Raw genomic sequence first — 22,329 nt, 5'->3', positions numbered from 1 at the left:
TGTAAAGGGAACTGATCCTGATGATAACGATAAGGACAACAAACTAACAAAGGGGTGTTTGGTGTTTAGCTCATGTTCTCTGAGACAACAGCCTGATAATAAGAGGGAACAAACGAAGCTTGATGAATGAGAGTGGGAGTCCTAAGAGGAAGCAGAACACAGTTGCAAACAAAGATAGTGAAATAATAGGGATCTGTTAAACTAGTTGGGGTTTTCCCGCAGAACCTACAAAATGTAAAATTCACATAGGCCAAGAAGGCTGATTTCACTCTGAAGAGTGAAACGTTACACGTCCCCTCAGGTGGGAAGAAAGGTCTGCTGAGGCACCTTAAGCAAGTGATTGGCCTGGCACAGAGATGTGCTGATAGGGCCACCTGAAATTTCTAGCAAAGACTGGTCTGCCAGTGTTGGCCCTTCCTGATCAACACACAAAGGGATGTACAGCCCTATGTATACAATATATGTTGGTTGGATATGAGACAATGTTGCACAAAACTAACTCACCTGTGTAGGGGAGGCTGTGGAAACTGAGCCACTCCATGCCACAGGGGAATATCCGGAGATTTAAGTTCTTGTTACTTGGGGAGGATGACTGGGTTTTTGTTGCAGATTTTTTTAACTATGGTAGAGTAATTTAGAGGCTTCTCAGCACAGATCCTCCCCTGCTTATCTCAAATAAATCCTTTCATGTATTCACACAAGAGATTCCACTCATAAAATAAAAAAAAATAACAGCATAAAATTATCTTCCTAAGGGAGGATTGTGATCAACATTCACTAGAAAGCCTTTCAGGACCATTTGTAAAAATAGCTGAAGTCATGTTGTTTGTATTAGCACTCTGAACTATTCCCAGGCTGAGACCAGATCTTTGTGTTTGCTCAGGCATAAGGGGAAGTGCTAATGTTTACTGAGTCAGAATGATGTTGTTAAAAGAGCTTAATTAAATTTATCATTCCTGGCTCAAAGGGTCTCAAGGGAAGTCACAGAATGCACCAAGCCACCAGAAAAATGCAGATAAGCACAACACCATTTTCCATGTTTTCTGAGTAACCAACTGCAACAAGGGGAAGCATCAGTCAGAAAATAACTCTGTTACTATTAACATTTTTTTTACCAAACTGTCACCATAATAGAACAATGTGAATATCTGAATCAAGCAAAGAAAGGGTTATATTTCATATGAGTTAAAGATGTTTATCTTTGTTGAAATAACCAGACTGGGGGCTGCTGTGCTTCATTCAGTTACGAAAGACTTGGTATTCACGTTTATTTTTGATTTACAAATGAGAGCCCCAGGGATATGATAACTTGGCTGGAACCATTTATCTTGACATTATCACTTGGAATCCAGCCTAGGTTGCAGAAATTTGAGGTTATTGTCTGATAGGTAGGAGAGGGGAAAACAATAACCTGTTTTTTCCTCCAACTTTTAAGTGACTTTGAGAATGTAAGAACAGCTGCCCTCAGCTAGGCAGGGCACCTGTCCAGCTCAGTCTCTGATACTGGATGCTGAGAAGGCTCAGATGTATCTGCCTTATCCATGCCTGATACTTTTAAAAAGTTTTCTGTGCTTCTCATCACTGTGGCACCCTGTGGCAATGAGTTTCTCAATTTAATTACACACTACATGAAAAAGCATCTCCTGTTAATTTTAAGCCTGAAACACAGCAATTTTACATGAAGCTTCTAATTCTTAGGCCATGCAGATAGCCATCTACTATCTCTAAGTCATTAATGATTTAAAGATAGTCAATAAAATTCTTTAAGTAACTTTTTTCTAAGCTGAAGAGTTCTGCAATGTTTCCTCCTCTTGACTCTCAAAGGTCTCTTCCAACCTAAGTCATTCTGTGATTCCAGTTGCTGCCTTTCTCTACCTTTTGTAGTTATACCATATCAGTGAAGCAAAAGTCTGTGAGAGTTTCACCAATGGCTCACAGGGTGGAATAATCATGTTTTTTGTTTCATTTTCCTATCTGCATTTAATGAGCTGTTGGTATTTTAAACAGTGTCAAATACACTGGTGCAGCCTGACTTGCACCTATACAAGCCATTCTTACTCCCTCACTTGTAAAAAAATTAACCTTGGCTGTATTCTGTTATGAATCCTGTCCTTTACTTTTGACTAGCTTCATCATTTGTAAGCAGCTCCCCTCCTGAACTTGGGCTGTTGGTGCCTTTTCCATGTTTTGCAGGGACCTGAATACCTCAGACTCACCACTATGGAGTTATTCCTCCCTAGTCATACATAGAACTACCTCCTGCAGACTGCTCAGGATTAAATTTAGTGGTTTTTCCTTCTGTGAATCATCTAACTAGTTGGGCCAAGAAGAAAAACTCTCTAAAACTCTCATACCCAAATACTATGCTGTGAACTTTTTTTAAGCCTCCTACAGACAGCTGAAGTCTCCCATTGCACCTACCTGACCCTTACAGCCTTTAATCTGAGGGTATTTTGCAGCTGTTGTCCCCAGCCTCTCAAGCTACTGCCAGCACAGCCTTGGTCATCAGGTGGATTTATCATGCCTGGCTTGACTCACTGAACAGGTAAGCATTTTGTCAGAGCTTCCTAGGCAGGTTTCCAAGCTTGCTTTTCAGCAGAAAGGGATGGGCACTTGTAGAGAGGGGCTGGTTCCACCTGCTTGCGTGGGCTGTCCTCTAGACAGGCCAGTGGGACCTCAGAGTACAGCACAACTGGGGTTTGACTGTCATTCCTTCACAGCTAGAGAATATCAATCCTAACTGCTTCTATGGCACATTTTCATTCTTTCCCAATTTGAAACTTGGCTTTCTTTTCACAAGGAGCACTACTCCTCCAGTGTCATAATCTTCTCTGTTATTCAGATATATTTGTACTCTCCTGTATTACAGTACCTCAATTGCCTCCTATTAGATGCCTACTATTACAGACATTTAAAATAAAGGGTTCTAGTTCACTAATCTCCATCCGTAGACTCCCAGCAGTCACAGAGAACACTTTTATGTGGAATCTTGATTTAATAGTTTTTTGTATGGCCGATTGTCTTTGGATTGTTTGCAGATATCTTTGTTGTTTCCTAATTTTTGTCATCTGCTCTCAGACACACAGAGTGTTTTTGATTTTACCCTTTTGATAATGAGTCACTCCAATTGGCATGCTCTCCTGCATCTGTCATCTTGTCCTCAGTCCATTTAAAAATGTTTCTACAATCTTTTTTTTTTAAATCCTGAGTAATAGCAGATTCTTTCTGCTCCTCACTGAAAGCTTGTTTTTTCACATGTCCTGCGTTTTCCTTTATTCTATTTACTGGAATGCTGATTTATGGAAATAAGGTCTAAAACACAATACTGGTGATGTTTAGAGAGAAGAAATCTTAACTGATAAATATGAATGTTTGAAATGTCCTTATGGGAAACTTAATCGTAGCAGTCCAACAGGAGAGCAGAGAGGCATGGTGAGTCTGTCCATCCCACAGATTTCCTCAGGACAGCTCAGTTTGGTTAGGAGGAACTACAAAAGCAGTTAATGAATTATTTATTAAAAATGGGAATTTTAAATAATTGAAATTCAAATATTTCTCAGCCTGTTCACAGTTATATTACAAAAATAAGCATGCACACTCAAACACACAGTGATGAGCCTTTTGAAGGAACTGATTTGTTGAAAATTCTGTCCTCAGTTCCAGTATTCACTGAGGCTTGCTATTAAGCTGAGATAATTTCTTGTGTCTGCCTCAGAAAGCCATTACCCCCACTGTCACCATGACTTAGATGCAGAGCACAGAGGAGGACACAAATCCCATGTCCTCCTACTCCAGGGAGCTCTCCCAGAATGCTTACACCACCGCTGCTTTTCTGTCCTTGAGATCCATCCAGATTTCTTCTGCTACTTGGGCCTGTGACAGTGAATCCCACCTCTGTACAAAGCCCATAAAAATAACAAAACCTTCTGCCACACATGCCTCTGATTTTTCTCCACCATCAACCTAACACTCAAAGCTGCCACAGGCACCTAAAGGATGTGCTGGGCAGGCTGAGACTGGGGCCATTCGTAAATCCAAGCCTTTGCAGAGTACTCCTGATGCTTCCTTTCCCATTCCACTACACCAAGAGGAGGATCAAGCCTGGCCAAGTCAGTATTTCACAGGGACATCACCACCCTGCAATAATACATTCAAAATTCTCCAGAAGACTAAAGCTATTAGTATTTATGAGATAATGATGGAGAGCAAGGAACTGAAAACTCTGTGTGGAACATCCTGAATGTGTTGAGCGCGCAGAAACCCTTGGGTATTTTACACAGAAATGTTGATTATAATTATAGTACTAGAATATCTTTATCTGCCAAAGCGTCTGCCTTGCACCTGCTCTCCTGCCATGGAAAGTGAGCAGCGAGAGAGAACAGAGACTGCAGCAGGAAAGAGAAGAAAAATAGTAGCCGATTTAGAAAAGCTCCATTTGTTTCTTCAAACAAATTTTTTCCTAGCCTCAGGGCGGAGAAAAACAAGCACAGATCTCTTCTGCAGTTTCAGTGCTCGTGGATATAAAGGATCTTCTGGAGGGCATCTCAGTTCTTTGAAGAATTGAAATGAAAGAAATGCTTTCTTCTCTTCTCTCTGCCAGGAAGGTGTTTATTGGCCCTGCAGCATCAGCTGAGAACTGACAGGACTCTCCTGCGGTTCAAAGTAAAGCTGCAGGTATCAGAGGCAGCCAGAACAGGCTTTAAAAACTGCTTGTCCTTTTGAGGCCATTGAATTCCTTCTAGATGGTCAGCTTGATGCCAGTCAAAATGAAGTGTGTTTTTTTCTGATAAAACCAGAAAATGCACCAGGAAATGAAGCCTCCACATATTCTGTGGCTATTATATAGCACTGGTTTTCATGTTATTAATAAAGGTCGAAATTCAAAGAAAAATGCTTTGTTTCAACAAGGTGCTTAAGAAAAAAAAGGTATTTTAACATAGTGTTCACTTAATATTTGTACACATTACTCATAGCACTCCCCATTCATGTCCTCTGAATCCTCTCCAAGTAAATCAATAAATACATAAAACTGCCATCAAATACAAATATTTAAATGCATTTAAAATATTTTTTCCAGACAAAAAGCTTCTCAGTGCATATGTCAAACAATATTTTATTTTGGAGTATTTGCCAAATGATAATGTCATGGACAATATGAGTGATCTCTTGCAGTGCTGAGACAATGAGTACCCAAGGTAATGATTTCCATGATGAGCACTGCATTTCAGCTGGAGAACACTCTGAACATTCTTGGCATTTTAAATCCTTTCTTCCTAATTTCTTAATAGCAACATCACTTTTAAAAATACAGATTTGTCAAAACTTATGTACTTAGGAAGAGACATCTGACACGTGTCAGTTTCCAACTATGTCATATATATTCAGGTGAAAGTGAATTTAATATTTATTTCATATATAGATAAGCATACCATGTATTTTTTTTCACATGTGTTTTACGCATATATTCTGGGATGGTAAGAGTATATATATTCTTCTATATAATATCTATTTTGTATACAGTATATTTTCACATCATAAACATAAATATAGATATAAATATAAATATAATGTAAATATCAATATAACTATATGTTTGGTAAGGTAAGAAAAACTAAACAGCAAGATTTTACATTTTCTAGTACAGCCATAAATTATTTCAATAACAAAAAATGTATATGATACAAACTTATTTTGGAGAAATAGTGTAAAAAAGAGGGTAAATGTAATGGAAAATTTTCAGGTTTTTTTTTTTATACTTATGTTTCAGTAATGTCTGGAGGCCAAAGAGATACTTGGCTGACTAACAAAACCCTAATTATTCAGACACTTCTGTTCCACAGAATAAAGCCACATCAGTAAGTTGGAAAGTGTGATGTGTGGAATTCTTAAAACACACCAATGAAAAAAATCTGTTAGGAGAAAATATGAAAGGTAGGAGATGAAATTTTTCAATAATGTGACACCACACTGATTTGCTGTTCTGGATTTTATATTGTAAATGCTAGGATGTAAAAGAATGCAATGTGTGATGATGTGACTCTGGCTGCAGGTCAAAGGGGAAAGAAATCAATAAAATATTAAGCAGAGAATGTTGATAAAAATATTTAGGATATAGCTTTAGAACATTGTGATAGTCATCATTGAGTTCTTTTAAAAATGGCAAATTTATGCCTACCAGAAAAAAATTGCTATAATCTACTTTGAATATTTCCCTGTAGTAATCTGTGTATGTATATTCATATAAAAAACAAACATTTCACTTTCACAGTTTATTACCTGATATAAAAAGTAATATTGAATATTTTTATATACTTTATAGTGAAAGAATTAAGTTGGGGCATATAAAGACATACACAGAGACTTTGACTGATATTAAAAAGGGAAGGATCTTAGGGAAAATGTCCAGATGGAATAAACCAGAGACACATCTGTCTCACACACCCAGACAATTGTGTGTAAAAACATTACTAGGACTGTGATAGCAAGCATCAGAAAGTAAAAAAATGCCAAAATCATGGTCGTCTACACAACTTTAAATTCACTTGGTGTGTGTATACATGTTATGGCAGTCAATGGCATCATCATCTTCTCCTTTTCCCAAGCTCCTTCCCTGTCTCAGTGCCCTGATCATTTGTTCTCTTTACAGTCAGCACACTATGATGATTTTCTTGCACAGTAAAAACTTAGAGACAGGATTTCAAAATGCTGCTTTGGTGAGTTTTCTGCAGTGCCAGTAACTATGGTGGCTGCAGGAATTAATGATTTAGGGATCGGGGGGGTGCCCTACTACTGCTGCCATTTTATACGTAGGTAACTGATGTTAAACACTGATGTTAAACACTGATGTTAAAAAGGCTTTTTCGATCTGACTGGCCAGATTGGGATAATGCTGATTTAATTTTTCCACAGCCTTAAATTATACAGTACTGCATTTAAAGGATGATTTCAGCAGTCGTGAGCCTCAGATCCATAGTGTTCAAGCTAATTAGGACACACAAATGCAAGAGGGAATTTGTACTTACCAACCCTATAAGGGCTGGGCTTAAACATATCTACAAATCATAATGCAGACTCCCATATCAGACACACAAAGATAGAAACATGACGTGGAGATTCACATTACCAGTCTTGAGACATCTAAAAGCTATTTTCAAGCTAAACTAGACATTTCTAAGCCAGTCATCTTTTGGCGTCAGTAGAGAGACACATACTGTGCCAGAGAGCTTGTCATCTTACCTGCCCTGTACATTTGAGACATCCTAGACATCTCATTTTAGGATGATATTACTTGTCCCCTAATTGAAGCCTGAATTCACCTTTTTAGATTTAGATGACGAACCATTAAACACTTAAATTAGATGATATATAGCTCACAGTGAGCCTCACAGAATTTTTTTTGTTTTCAAAACCTTCTGGATTTTTAAGTAATTGACTTTGTAGTGTTAAAAGTGCTTCCCATCATAGTCTGGAAGTGAATTTCTGTGTTTGTACAAATGCAAACAGAACAACCGGGGGAAAAATAAATCAGATAGTGCAATAATAGCACCTGGATAGGAAAACTTCAGGTCTGTGATGGAAGCTCTTGTTATTTGAGCTAACAGAAATTGTTAGTGGTGCCAACTAGGAGCCCCTCTAGAAGGTGAAGGGAAGTTGCCAGGTGGTTTCTGAGGCTTTGCTGGGTTAGAGTATCCTGAGGTGAATCCCAGGCTTTGGAAAGATGAACACTGGATCTGTAATTCTTACACCGATATTTTTTCAAACTCAGTTCCTCTCTCCCCTTCCCTCAAATGTACTATTATAATCATGTTTCTTCCCCGTTTTGGCTCTTCATCTCACTTCATATTAACCAGTCCCAGATTCTACCCTCCAGCCCTCCCTCCAGACCACCTCTGGGACCAAGACATCCAGGCCCACATTGGCTGGGCCTGATCCCCTGGTTGTCTTCTACATGCTGCTTGATGGTACTCAGGATGAGTACCAGGCACGAAGGTCAGGCTGACAGGCCTAGAGTTCCCCAGATCATCCTTCTGGCCCTTCTTGTGGATGGGCATCACATTGGCCAACCTCCAGTCATACAGGACCTCCCTGGTTAGCCAGAATTGATGATAAATGATGGAGAGCAGCTTAGACAGTTCTTCCACCAGCTCCCTCAGTACCCCGAGGTCTGATGAATCCCCAAGCTGTGTACAGCTGCTTGCTACAGCTATGGAAAACTGTTGTCTTCTTGTAAGTAGAAGAACAGAGAAAAGAGAAACTGCAGACCCTGTTACTTCTGTCAGCGTCCTATGACCCAGTTCCCCCCATCACCTTTTCCGGGCTGATGAAACCTCCCCACTGCCTCCCCTGAATGTAATTTCTCATTCTGGTTCTCAATATCCCACCAACTCCAGCCTCAACCCCACTTCTCAGTGTGTGTCTGCCACCAGAGCACTTGTCAAATTCTTCCCCTCCTCCTCTTCCTGTCACCTTCCTATTCCTACTGCCTGTCTGCCTGGGCTCTGCAAAGGAAGTGGAGTAGAGCAGAACAGAAGAAAAGCCAGATGCCTCCCTCTTTTGATAACCCAGCTCAAGATTTACCCCAGCCTCCAGCAACACAAACTCAGGATGCAATGAGAGCCCTGGTCAGTTCTGGACGAAATGAGCTCCAGGCAGATCTAGTTCTTCAAGGAAGTTCATAAGTGAATTCCTCAAGGAAATTTTATTCTTTAAAATCATTTTATTTATGGACCTGGAAATAAACTGAATTTGAGTGGATTTTCAGAGAAAAAACAAAAGGCAAATGCCTGGTGTGATGGCAAACTTCACAGTCCAGAACCAAGCAGTGTTCCCGTACTTGTTAAACTCCTCCCCCCAAAAAGAGGTACTCAAAGTTTTTTGTTTGGTTTTTTTTTTTTTTATGCTGTAAGATGATGTTTATATAATTTCACCCTCCTTCTTGGAAATGGCTTTATGATTTCAGCTGTCTTATTATGCAGTTTCCTCCCAAACTAAGCCTGAATAAACCTATCATGCAAAAATTTAGCCCAAATAAAATTTGAAATTATAAGCAACAGAAATTGTGATTTTCAAGGATACTGACAGAGAGCCTTAAAGTAAGTGACACTAATATTTACCTTTGGTACCTCTGCCATTTGTTTTTATCTTCATTAAGACAGGCAGAATACCAGCCTGTATAATGAACTCCCTATTCCCTGTGTTCAGTGCTACCGTTTAGGATCACCAGGATGTGAGCATCGCATAAAGAAGTACAGAAATTCTGCCACGATGGAATTTGCAGCCTTGTCACCAGAAGCCAGGAGAGAACTGCAGAACTAAGGGTTTTCTGTCAGGGCTTATCTCTGGGTGCCTGTGTAAGAGCTCTGACATCCATCCCCGCAGTGCAGCACAAGATACCATGTGTATTCCTCAGGGCTGGCACTGCTATCTTTAGGGCTCACATTGCCTTTCTCAGGTGTTTTTTTGTCAGGGGTATGGCTCATACATCACTGTTTCTTGCAATTAATTGCCTCCTGCCAGAGGTTAAGTGCTGCATTATATACATCATCAGCTTAGTGGCATGCATCCTTTTTGAGAGTTAATATTGTGCTGATGTCTCAAGAGATACAGGGGAAATTGAAAAACAACCACTCTTCTTCCAGGACTGTCCTTGTAGCCAGGAATGCAATAAATCTGAAGGAACAGTTAATTGAATGGCACATTGTGAGAGATGACACTGCTAAGGACTGTATTACCAGTCAGAGGAGTCAAATCAGGACATTCCAACGATTATCTAATTTCCTCATCTCTCCTGTCATTAGCTGCTGGGCTAGAGCAACTTCATTTGGCTGCCTCTCGCTTCTTTGCAGAAGCAAACCCTGCCAGTGCCTCACTGCAGCACCACCTGCTCCAACTGCAGCAAACGCTGTGACATTATGCTGCGTGATGCTGAGTGAGCCAGGCACTTCTGCTGAGCCCTGGCATAAACGAGGCATCACTGGCTCCTCTACCTTTAAAAGAAGTTACAAGATCGGCGTTCAGCACCAACCTCTCCGTTTCTTATCTGCCTGGAACTGAAAGTGCCCCAAACGCGACAGCAAACGATACACTTATTTTTTAAAAGATCCCTGTCACCCGTGGCTGATCCCATTACACGTTCTCAGCCCCTCAATGTGTCGCTTTCCCATGTGGATGGATACATTACCCTTTACCATTTGCCAGCCTGGCCCTGGGAGCAGAGTGCTGTGGGGGGAGGGAAACGAGGAAGCCCAACCTGCTGTGTGCGGTCACACCTTGCCACATGGGTGTGCAGGGGCCTCCAGTAGGTGTGTGTCTGACACACACACAAACACAACCCTATTGCTTATTTTTTCCCCAGCAGATACTGACCACCCAGGCCTGCTCGTGATGACAAGCTGATAATGGCTTCAGGTCCCGAATAAACCTGGGAAAGTTGAAGGTTTTCAGTCAGGCTGACAGAGCGAACTGCAGAGCTGTTCCCCTCTGAGGGAGGCCACTTGCTGTTGAATCCTCTGTCCCTCCGTGATGGTGCTCCCCAAGTCACCAGACACTACTGCAAAGTTTCCAGTCAAGTAGTTAAAATTCAACATGGGTGAACATCTGCCAAAGTTGTGCACTTAAGCTTCCTATGCAAACATTGCATTTACTGGGGAAAAAAATGACCTCTTTATGACCTAATACACCTGATATGTAAATAAATTAAATATGCAGCTACAGTCAATATCCATATAAGAAAAAAACAAGCATACAATTAATTACCAAAAGCAGGTCCTAAAGCGCTGCCAAAATTGGAAGCATCAAGATGAAGCTAGGCTATAAAATACACAAGATCAAATTTTGCCTGTGGATCAGTTTCCTCAGTCCAGTCTCAGGAAGCAGAGGAGCAGTTCCACACATTTGACCTTGCCTTTCTCACTAAAACAAAGTCCTAACAAGATCAGGCCAATTCTCTCCCTGTATCAACTCATGCAATGATTTTCATTCAATATTCCTGTTTTACTAAAAAGTGAGAGCTAACACTGCTGTCGGAGGGGCTAATATGGAGCCAGCTGAGTGTCCTCTGTCCAGATATTCCCATATCCAAGTGTGATTAGCACTACCCTGTCAAATTTAACTCTAAGCCATTTGTGAACACCTTCTTTGTTTATAGTAGCACACTCAAATCTGCACAGACCTCTGTGTTTGCTCTTCTGTGTATCCTATTAACAGTGCATTACATTTCAAGATGTCATACTGCAGAAAGCCACAAAAGCACTTTTAATCAACTTAAACCAAACCACGTGAATTGCTTTCATTCTGCGTAAATACTGCTTGGTATATGTTGAGGAAAAAAACCCAAAACCAAAACACACTGGGTTTTTAGTTCTACTGCTATAAATCCAAAATTACTGTACAAGGATTATTTGTACTGCTTATGAAATTGTTCAGTTGCAGTTATACCAAAATCCCTATTAAAATCAAACTGTGGCTAAACAGAATTGAACCCTGTAAACAGCCAGCTCTGACAGGCTTGGAAAAGCAGTAACAGGAAATTAAAAAAAAAAATCTATGATCTTGAGAGAAATTTTCAAGAAGCGAAGAACTCATCAAATGCCTAGATATCTTTATTATTGGATAAGAGAGTAAATAAAACTGCATTACATCTTATTTCAGTTTTCATTCCACTATAAAATTAACAGTAGTGTATTAGATCCTGACTTCCAGCTTGCTTTGCTGAAGGTAATCTAGACTAAGCAGTCTACAACCAAGAACAACCTTCAGCTCTGTAATTAAACTTTTTTTTTTCCTAAAAAGTTGCAGTAATAAAAAGCAAGAGCTAAGAAAAGAGAATATAGCTTTAATTAGATGACTCAAGAATACACGAGGAGACTGCTTCTATGAGACTTTTTAGACAGAACTAGTACATGCTACAAAAACCCAAACATTTTAAAGCATATTCCATCACTCCCATTTGACCAACTGGTTTGCACAGGAGCCTACAGAGGTTTTAGCACAATTAAACCACAGCTTGGACAATAACTTACCCATGAGCTCTTGCTGTGTGGACAAACTGAAGCAGAAAAGCCAGCCATGACAATTTTCCAGCCTTGATTTAACAATTTCTAGCCTATATTTCAAGGTCAATGGGAAGATGGCAAAATGCTAGGATTTTTTAGTTCTGGGTTGGGTTTTTTTGTTTTGTTTTGGGGGTTTTTGTGGTCTCAATGAGAACAAGTTATTATCATAAAGACAGACATTTATATTTCTCTCAATAAAGAGGACTGCATTACTAAACTATAAAGCCAAGAAGAGTCATACAGTGTGAAAATATGCAGGGAAACAACAGCTGCTAGTCATTATTTTCTCCTTATCTTTTCAACACCTCTGTTTCAGTTTGCTCTCTAATGGGTAAATCACACTTTCTCCCTAGGACATTTTCTCATTTCGTGCAGGTACTAAAAGGAATCCTGAGACAATTAAGTCATTGGCCAAAGACACCCACTCTTTTGTTGCTTTTACTGTAGACATTGAAACTAATTTTTATGCTTTATCAAACAGATAAAGCTGATGTTTTCTTAGTCCTTTGTCACCTCTAATGTGGTAGATGGATGACATTTCTGCTTATCTTCTTTAGACAATGAAACTAGCTCATTTTTTTTGCCTTAGACAGCCTGTGTTATGTTTCTCAAAAGAAGAATCTACCATCAGACAGCTTTTTAACATCTGTTTTACACTTTACCTTATCTGACAAGGTTCCACAGTAGCTATTTGCAAAAAGAAAAAAATACGTAAAATTTTGCTTATGATCAAAATCAACTTACTGCACAAACTACTTTGGCCTATTCTCCATTTCTTAACTGTAACATAAATATTTACTGGAAGTTTGAGCCTTTTGTTCACCCTCATTTTAATTAATCTGACTCTAGGCCACAGTGAAAATGAGGCAGGAAAAAAGGCAAACAGCAAAAAACTTCACTGTGCAGTAAAATTACTCTGGAAATCTTATTCCTTCAAACATTTGGGTTAACTCTAATGCCTGACTAAGTTAGCCTTTTCACTGTAAAATACATTTTCCTTTTATAACTCTTAAAGTCATAATAATTTCAGTTTTTCCAAGCTGTCAATTGACAGAAACTTCTGAAACGACCCAATACATGCCCTGATCCAATGTATCACAGCGCACACAACTTAAACACATTCACTCTTCCATCTATTTCTTTCAACGTAAAAGGTTCCTTTTTTTTCAGAAAAACAGTTCAGTCTACATTAAGGATCTGAAAAAAACCCCAGACCTTATTAATCTAATGGTATTAATCTGATTATATTTCCCAGACACCTTCTAGTACGTAACAGTTTTTACAACTGGCACTGCTGATATTAGTCAGTGAAATGCACTGTGCTGCAGATATTGTGGAGAATGGACTAAGAACCTTCTACCTGAAACAATTCTTGGGCCACGCTAAGGTAGACACCCTTCTCATGGCTATGCTCTAAAAGGCAAAATACTATTGCATAGGGTACAGTGCCTCAGTTTTGATGGTTACTCAGTAACGTCAGTCTTTAATGGGGCAATAAATTACCTGAGTCTGAAGCCCTCCTTCAGAATCTGGGCAGCTCCATCCTACCAAACCATCCTCGCTTCACCAGTGCTGACATTATTACTGTTTATTAGCTCTTACATATGATCACTGTTTTTTCTGTCACCCTCACATGCATCAGTGATTGCAATCTCAGAAACAAAAATAAAACGGAAATAAATATTAACATCCTTGGAGCCGAGGAACATGGAAATGGTACAAATTTGGCATAAAACCTTGCGTGTGTTGTAACAACATATGATGCTGGCAGCCTAATAAAGAATCAGGATCCCATGAAAAAGATTAGAAGGCATCATGTTTCCTTGGTAAAAATGTCCTATTAAAACAAACAAACAAACAAAAGCCAACAAAACCCCCTACTATTCTAACTAAGAAAGCAATCTTAGGGGAAACACGTCATGGAGTGTTAGGGGGGTGACGTGTTATGAAATTATGAAGCAAGGACCCTTCGAAGAAGCGTAATTTTCTCCAGCATTCCAGGGTGACATTCCTTTGTCTGTGCCTGCGCATCCTGCGCGGTCGCCGTCTTCCGACTCTTTCTTCCCCACCACGCCCCACCCCAGCCCCCCCGGCAGCTCCGGTCGCGCCTGTTCGGAGGTAAAGGAGCGGTGGACGCTACGGTCACGGTCCGCAGCTCCCTCAGCTCTCCTTTCCCGCACGCCTTGCCTTGCCTTGCCGCTGGAGGGGGATAAACAAACACGTTTGGAACCACACAAGGCCGTGCTCAGCCGCCTGACCCCACGAGAGCGGCTCGGGCACGTCCCCGGTGCTGCCTCTCTCCGCCGCCCACCTCCCCGTTCCCACAGGGGCTTCCCCCCCCCCATCTCCTCCCCCGCCCCCGGCAGCAGCCATGTGTCTGCTCAAGTGCGATTAACACCGACTTGCTAATTCCTCCTCCCCCCCCTACCCCAGGGCCATTTGGGGCATGCACGCGTCCGCGCCCCGTGTTTACACAGCGGCGCCTCAGCGCGGAGCCTTTTTGTTGATGGCGCTGGCAAATGAGCCGGGGGAGGTGGGCTCCGCGGCGCCCAGCGCTCGCCGCCGGCTATAAAAACCTCCGGGCCCGGGGCGGGCAAGGCTAGGCGAGCGGCCGAGGACCGGCGGAGGATGGAGAGCGGCGGGATGGGGTGCGGTTGCCCCCACCGGCTCTCAGCGACCCTGAGCCCGCAGGGGTACTCGCCCTTCTCCTCTTCTTCTTCTTCCTCGTCCTCCCCGCGGTGTGGGGCGCGGCCCGGCCTGGCTCCCACCGTTCTGCCGTTGCCCCGCAGGCCCTCGCCCTTCTGGAGGCCCTGGGTGCCCGCGCCTGGTGAAGCGGGCGGGCGGAGCGGCACCGGTCCCGCCGCGGTGAGTGGAGCGAATCGGGGCGGCAGAGCGGCACGGCCGCAGTAACGCCTCGGGAGTCGTGATGGGGCGGGGGATGCTCGGGGTGGATCTCCCACCCTCCAGCCCCCCCCCGAGGGTTGGGTGCTGTGCCAGCGGGCTGACCTCTGCTCTCTCCTCTCCAGCCTCACAGCCCCCGTGGGCTGGCGGAAGCCTCCCGAAAGCTGGCGCAATACACGCATCCCGTCAGGTAAGTGGCTGCCCCGGGACGCCGCCGGTCCCCCGTGGGAGTGCTCCGGGCACCCGGTCCCTCGCTGCCGGGGACGGGAGGGAGTGCTCCGCGGGGTAGTGCTAGGCTGTCCAGACATTGGGTACCCCACCCCTTTTTATCCCACTCGTATCTTTACGCTAGATACTGAAGTGCCTTCGGCGCGATCAAGAGCGCGCCTGAACTGACAGGTCCTAGGGCAAACGATTGCCAAGGCTTGTGGGTTCATCAGGTCTTTAGGATGAGATGCTGACATGCTTTTGTGGGGTGGAACTCAAGTTAGGTAGGGCTTCTCTTTATGGTGGCAGGGTTGGCTGCCTAAGCCAACTCATTGGCTACTCATTGCTGTGCCTAAGATTAAAAAAAGGAAACGCGACTGTGCAAACCTCCAGTGTTCTCATGGTGAAAGGAAGCAGGTGCAGGCAGGGGAGAAAGTGGCAGGAGGAGAGGGTAATGGACTGACTAGGGCAGCATTGCTGAGACAAATACTCGTGTAGCTTACTGCTTTAAGGATAAAGGTAGTGATACTATCTGTACTGTCAGTTCTGTAAGGGAACTAAAATAACTATAGTTGAATCTGCAGTAAGGACTTGGATTCAGAAACACTACTAGGCTTAGCAAGGTTCTTAAGGTCGCTGCACTGGTAGTTATTCCAGAGAAGATGGAACTTTCTTCTGAATCTTGGCTCAGATCTTAAAAACACTGATGCACAGACTATCTAAGCAATTGCTCAGTGTGACTTTGTCGTGACTGTTTCCATGCTTAGGTATGAATGAGTGCTTCAGGGAACACTGGGAATGGAGGCATGTTAGAAAGCAAATGCCAGTTGCTTTGTGCTGCAATGTTCTGTTTGGTAGCCTAGAAAGCACTTGTGTAATTGCTAGAAAGCCAGCTAGCTCTGTTTCTTAATGCATTTCTATTGTAAACAGTCTGTAATCAGCATTTAATTATGTTGGAATCTGCTCCTCTGTTAGGTCTTGGGATGTCTATTGTCTGTTTCTCTCAGCTTCTTCCAAACTGTAAGCAAAAGAGAATGGTAGTTGAAAAGAACAGGAACTGTAGGGTGTATAAATTGCAATACATTATCTCATACTTACATAGCTGTTAGCCCTTACTCTACACCATGATATTCTCAGCATTTTAAAATTTCTTGATACAACACAGACTATAAAATTTACACCCATGGGGTATCACCTGTAATGAACCTGTTGGGTGATTCCTCTGGAAAAGGCAGGAGTTTGGGGTGAAGTATCAAGGTCTTAGGCCTTTCACTTTGAGATTTGTCTCAGACCACTGTAAACAATGACCTGGGTAGGAGACCTTCATTAACAAAACTACCAATCCAAAAGTATTTGTGATCCTGTTCCACACCCTTTATATTCCCTAGGAATAGTTCCAGTAAGGGTAGTACTACTTGGATCAGATGCCCAGGTCATACTGTTAATCAAATATTGTACTGGTACGTTTCAGATGCAGTGGATCTTGGGCTTTAGAGTAGTTTTGCTGCAAAACGAGCACTTTTAAGTCCATCTTTCTCTCACCAGATGAAAATACAGAATCCAGAGAACATTTTTTCTATCTAAATGTAGAAAGAAGTTTAGGAACAGAGCACACGGGTAAAAAACTCTGTAGGATGCTTTGTCTTAATAGCATTTCACTGCTGTTTCTTCTGTCAGCTTCCCAGTAGAACATGCAGTAACAATAAACAAACATATTGTATACTTGTTTCAGATTATTTTGGCCCAAATCAAGGTGCTATGATTATTTGTATCAGGAAGCCGAAGCACTTCTGAAAAACTTTCCTGTTCAAGCTACAATTTCATTTTATGAAGACTCAGACAGCGAAGATGATGAAGATGAACTGGAACAGGATTCAAGAGCAGAATCAGGTTGCTGATTGCAGGAGAGGCCAATATGACTTCCAAGACTTAAGTTAACTTATTATAAAAATGTATTATAGTATTTTTAAAAATAATTTATTTGTATGTAAGTTATTCTTAATAAAACAAATTTTTTGTAATTTTATCTGAGCCTTTTCCTTTGTTCTATTCATGTCCTGGTTTAGGCAGGGAGAGTATTGTATAGTTATGCTGTTTGTTTTTTTTTTAAATCTGAGGTCCTATATTTTGTAGATCACAACTTGGACATCAATTTTAGGAGCAGAGAATGGATGCCTTTCTTTTAAGAGCTCTATGGGACTAAGTTATATGACTTCATCAAAGTCAGAGGACACCAGGAGAGCTTTTTCACTGTGATTTAACAGGCTCTCTGTGGAAGCATATCAGTGAATCATACTGGAATAAGTATTCTCATGTTGAGCCTACTGTTACAATGGAGTTTTCAAACGTGGAAAAAGAGAAGCAGTATAGCTGTTTTCCAGATGGAGAGGAAGGTCCAAATCCTATTCAGATTACAGTGGTTCAGTTTTAGTTTTAACTATTAAGGCAAGGATTTGCTATCTCATGTACATTACCTGTCGTGTTGAGTACATCATTCTGCAGACCAAAGCCCTTGTGAAGGGACAAATAAATCCAAGGCTTTAGTCCCAGGTGCCGGTACCTCTGTCATGTACATAGGAACCTGGAGCTGCCCTTCCCTGAGCACTTGTGTGTGTGTGTGTTACAGAATCACAGGGAGTGTGTGTGTGTGTGTGTGACAGAATCACAGTGTGTGTGTGTGTGTTACAGAATCACAGGGAGTTTGTGTTTGTGTGTGTGTGTTACAGAATCACAGGGGAGGTGTGTGTGTGTGTTACAGAATCACAGGGGAGGTGTGTGTGTGTTACAGAATCACAGGGGAGGTGTGTGTGTGCGTTACAGAATCACAGTGTTTGTGTGTGTGTGTGTGTGTGTGTGTGTGTGTGTGTGTGTGTTACAGAATCACAGGGTGTGTGTGTGTGTGTTACAGAATCACAGGGTGTGTGTGTGTGTGTGTGTAGGATGTGTTGCTGCTGGCTCAGCGCTCCAGGGACACCCCCGGATCTCTCCCCCCGATCCATCTGCTCCCCGTGTCCCCGGCAGGAAGGCACCGACCCTCGCACACAGCTCTTCTCGCCACTTCGCCCTCACAGCCGGGGCCGCACCGACACCGACACCGCCCCTTACAGCAACCCGCGGCCTTCAGCACCTACCGCTGGGAGCCCCGGCCGTGAAACCAACTTCTCTGCAAAGGGGACACAACCCCCCAGGGTGAGTGAGGAAGGCGAAGGCGGCACACGGCGCTCGGCACCCACTCGCACTGCCCTGGTCTGTGGGTGTGGAGCTGTCTCCGCAAGCCCCGCGGGCCCGAGATGCCAGCAGGGATATCTGCTCCCAGGCGATTTTCCCAGACCATCCCACCCCCCCCTACAGCCAGCGCGGCCGCTCCGGTACCGGTAGGCCTGAACCCCGCCCGTGTCCGGGCCCCGCCCGCCTCCGCGCCTGCGCCCTGTGCCGGAGCTCTCCGCCCGGCCGGCCGGCGGGGCGCAGGCCGGGTCCCGGGCCGGCAGGATGCTGAACGTGCCGCCGCAGGCCTTCCCCGGGCCCAGCTCCCAGCAGCGGGCGGCGGCGGGCGGGCGCGGAAAGGTAGGGACGGCTCGGTCGCTGCTGCGGGCCTAGGGTTGGGTCGCAGCCGGAGTTGGGGCCTCCCGAGTCCGGCGGGGCTGCCGGGAATCCTAGTTTAGGGGGGTGGAGGCCGTGGGTGCGGGTCGAGGTCCCGGCCCTGAGGGTTCAGTCCTTTCCCCCCTTCGTTTCTGCCGGCTGCGCGGCCCGGCCCGTGTCCGCGGAGCTGCTGCGGTGTGCCGGTCGGCTCCCGGCTGCGGCTGGGGTAGCGCTGCCTCCGGCCTCTTCCCTACAGAGGTCTCGTAGTCCGGCCGCTGGCCCCCGGAACGCGTCTGCTGTGGCCGGGCCTCTGGGCGAGGAGGGGCTGGCTCCACTTCGTCTGGATGAAAAGTCGTTCATATTTTAATGTTTTGAAAACACATTGGTGGTGATTACGCTTCCTGCGCTGCCTTCCCAGGCCTCCTCCCTTCACAGGGGTTTCTCCTGTGCAAAGAAAAGGGCTTTAAATTACTGTGCTCAGTTTACATTTCACCTGTTGGGGCTTGTATCTTTGGAGTAGTTTCGAGGGTTTTTGGGGTCTGCAGACCTCACTTGGAAAGCAAATTCATAGAGTAGCATGAAGTGATGTTGGTCCATGTGCTCTTTAGATTTCTTGCTTCTGGTTTTGTAAGAGCACGATTACTTTTGCCTTGTTCCCTGCTAGAGTTTGGATCAAAGGTGTTCTCAGCCTGTGGTGCTATTGAAAAGGAAGGTGTTAGACACCCTAAAGATTTTGCTCTGACTTTCAGATGGTCAATGGGTAGTACATCCCTGATAAGCTCAAAGTCTTTTGCCTCAGCTTTCTCTGGATGAGATTTCCAGTTGTTCTAGAGCTTGGAGAAAGTCTTCGTTGCTGTCCTACCTGGCTGTGATTTTCAGATCTCTTTCTTGCTTATATCTTTTCCAGGACATAATGCAAATGATGCGGATAAAAAACTTTCTACTGTCACACCAGAACGTGGTGTGTATCTTGGAGCTAACTAAATGTCCATGTTCAATAATTCCATTGCCTGGGTTACCATGTAGGAAGCTCCTTACGGACTTCTACTGCTGAGCAGAGCCCCCAAATGTCGGTGAAGAATATTAGTTGTGTTATTTCTTGTTTTGCCCAGGTCCTTGAGAGCTCAAGGAACTGTGTTGAACGGTTCTTTTCTCCTCTACAGTTAGTAATGTTTGTTATTTTTCAGGTACCTTTAAAACCAGGAAGAAGTCTTATGGATTGGATCAGACTAACTAAAAGTGGGAAGGACTTGACTGGATTAAAAGGGAGGCTAATGGAAGTGACTGAAGATGAGCTTGCTAAACACAACAAAAAGGAGGACTGCTGGATATGTATAAGAGGTTGGTTGCTGGGATGTTGCTGCTGCATTTTTTTTTTACCTAGCTTCTCTCTTCTGTACTTAAAAAGGAAGCAACACAAACCAAACAACAACAAAAGTCAGAGCCCAGAACAAACTGTGTCCCTGTTACGTTTAGGCCAGGTGTAATCTCAGAATAATTGGGCACAACTTTGTTCAAGTTAGAGATTTTGTGTCACAAAGGTTTTCTTTGCTTCCAAGGCTTTTTAGAGAAGTCTTCAAAGGGGGTATATATTTCATGCCTGTATATGAAAATATCTGTATATGAAAATAATACAAGTTTTTTAGGTGATGCCTCAAATAAACAAGGGGTTAGCAAGAATAGGACATTAAAAATGCTGATACCTACTTGCACTCTTCAGTCTTGGAGAGTTGATTATTCTTATCAGTTGACTGGTTTTAATGATTGCTTCATAGCATCCTGAAACACATAAATAATAAAAATGTTACTTAAACCTGTAGGATGATCTTTGGAAAATAAATGTGGAAGCCCACATATTACTTCATAAAACTTAGTAAGGCAATGGACAGTTGCCACACAGAGCAATTGTAAAGTATATCTAGCATAATAAATATCAGTGGTAACTCAGCCATTTTATTTATGTTCTTACTTTGGTGAAAATTTAGCTCAAAAGCTGAAAGTAAATGTAAGTTAACAATGTGTGAAAAGTAGTATGGAGTAATAGCTGTGGCTAGAAGAGTATTTTCAGTGCTGAAAATTAAATTCCTAGTGCTGTTACAGAAAAGAATAAACTGTTTGCTCTCAAGTTTAATAATTTAGAGGCTAAAATACATTAATATCACCTTATATTTGGTATGAGATAAGAGCACTTCTATGAATCTAGATTAAGAAGATCAGAGTAACTAATGTGATGTTTCTCTGGAAAGAGTGGTTCACTTAGTGGTAATTTTCATCTGATAAGTGATTGTTGGTTGACATAATATCTCTGAACTGCAGAGAAAAAAAGTTCAGAATTTCTCCATGAGAGTGGCTGTAGTTGTTTTGGCTGTTAAAGGGGATGAGCATGAAAGTAATTGTAAAATGTCATTCAGTACTGGCTTTTGAGCAAAACAGGATTGTTAATGCCCTTCCCTGTGTGCTGCTCTTGCACATGCTAGCAAAACTATGGTGGGAGGAGAGCTAAGGAAAACTTATTTATTGTGGAGTTGTGTTGTTTTTTTTTCTCTCTCAAAAAGGCACATCTACTACTGCAGATGGAACCACTGCTTAAAAATGCTTCTGTTTTGTTTTTTAATTTCTTATTCCCTTATTTTTAGTATTCTGTTTCTTAGACTACATCTCTGAGGTTGTTTTTTACAAGAACTCCATCATGCTGCTTCTGTATCTGTCTTTAAATTTTTCTGTCTGATGCAAAAGCCAACATAACTGAGAATTCTGGTAGATTGTCTGCAGACCTGATATGTAGACAGATAGTAAAATAAGACCATTGTGGAAAACCTAAATGGGGATTCTGCATTGGTAGTTGGAGTCTGCCTCCATAAGAGAGAACAGAAACTGATGAGTGTTCAGTAGATGAGGAGCTAAATTAGTTCAAAAACCCAGTGTGATCATCATCAAAGAATGTTGTTATATAGGCCATGTATTTCTATAAAAAGTAGGATGTCAGCAGGGTTAAAAAAACCTGCAGAGGGTATAAAAGTGAGAGTTCTTTTGCTTCTGGAAGTGGGATGGTGTATCGGACATTTGGCTACTATTTGGGAGGTCCTAACTCTGTATTTTCTCACATTTTACCACGTGCAGTAATCAGTGCTGCACACAAGATGGCATAGTTAATACACCCATCAGAAGATTAGGCCAGTAAAATATGCAAAGGTCTTTCATTTATTGTCTGGGGTGGTTGTTCTTGCCAACCAGGATTGTCCCTGCTCCGTGCTGAATGAATGAACTTTAGCTTCTGAAGTGTCAGAAGTTATGTGTTCAAAGTTTCTAATGAGAGCACTGGCACAGTTCCACTTCTGGTAGCATCCTCTTGTGGTAATGTGTATTTTCAAATACTCTGGTAGGTAGGCCTGAAATAGTCCCATTAGCAGCAATATGTCTGTAGTTAAACGTGTTTATGGCTGCATTCTTCAGGCTTTTATTAAACTGGTTGCATAGGAACAATAACTAGAGTTTATAATTTCAGATTTGTCAGGAAGTGTTGTTTTATCTCCCTGGAAATTAGAAGAATAGTACTCATGTAGAAGCCCTTTTGCCAGGATAAATTTAA

The 22,329-nt window shown here is 42.7% G+C and overlaps 2 protein-coding genes across 7 annotated transcripts in view; both read left to right on the top strand.

The window, feature by feature from the left end:
- Positions 1 to 13,990: 13,990 nt before the first annotated feature.
- RIPPLY2 (ripply transcriptional repressor 2) lies at positions 13,991 to 17,187 on the top strand. Its single transcript, XM_071741428.1, is given in 4 exon segments — positions 13,991 to 14,589; positions 14,591 to 14,918; positions 15,080 to 15,144; positions 16,894 to 17,187. Coding segments are annotated over 4 exon segments (576 nt in total). The 5' UTR covers positions 13,991 to 14,572; the 3' UTR covers positions 17,060 to 17,187.
- Positions 17,188 to 18,573: 1,386 nt separating this feature from the next.
- The window catches only part of CYB5R4 (cytochrome b5 reductase 4), a 38,821-nt gene continuing 35,065 nt past the window's right edge, over positions 18,574 to 22,329 (top strand). For 4 of the 6 annotated variants that reach the window (XM_071741425.1, XM_071741423.1, XM_071741424.1 and 1 more), the window contains exons 1-2: positions 18,574 to 18,725; positions 19,928 to 20,081. In XM_071741425.1, the coding sequence (XP_071597526.1) occupies positions 18,651 to 18,725; positions 19,928 to 20,081 (229 nt within the window). In that variant the 5' untranslated portion in view covers positions 18,574 to 18,650. Of the gene's footprint in view, positions 18,726 to 19,647; positions 19,727 to 19,903; positions 20,082 to 22,329 lie in introns of those variants that run through there. The other 2 variants (XM_071741427.1, XM_071741426.1) reach the window with 1 other exon arrangement.

The sequence above is a fragment of the Heliangelus exortis genome, chromosome 3, assembly GCF_036169615.1.
Source record: "Heliangelus exortis chromosome 3, bHelExo1.hap1, whole genome shotgun sequence".
Classification (NCBI taxonomy): domain Eukaryota; kingdom Metazoa; phylum Chordata; class Aves; order Apodiformes; family Trochilidae; genus Heliangelus; species Heliangelus exortis.
Note: the sequence above shows the minus strand (reverse complement) of the source record. Positions and strands in the feature narration are given on the sequence as shown.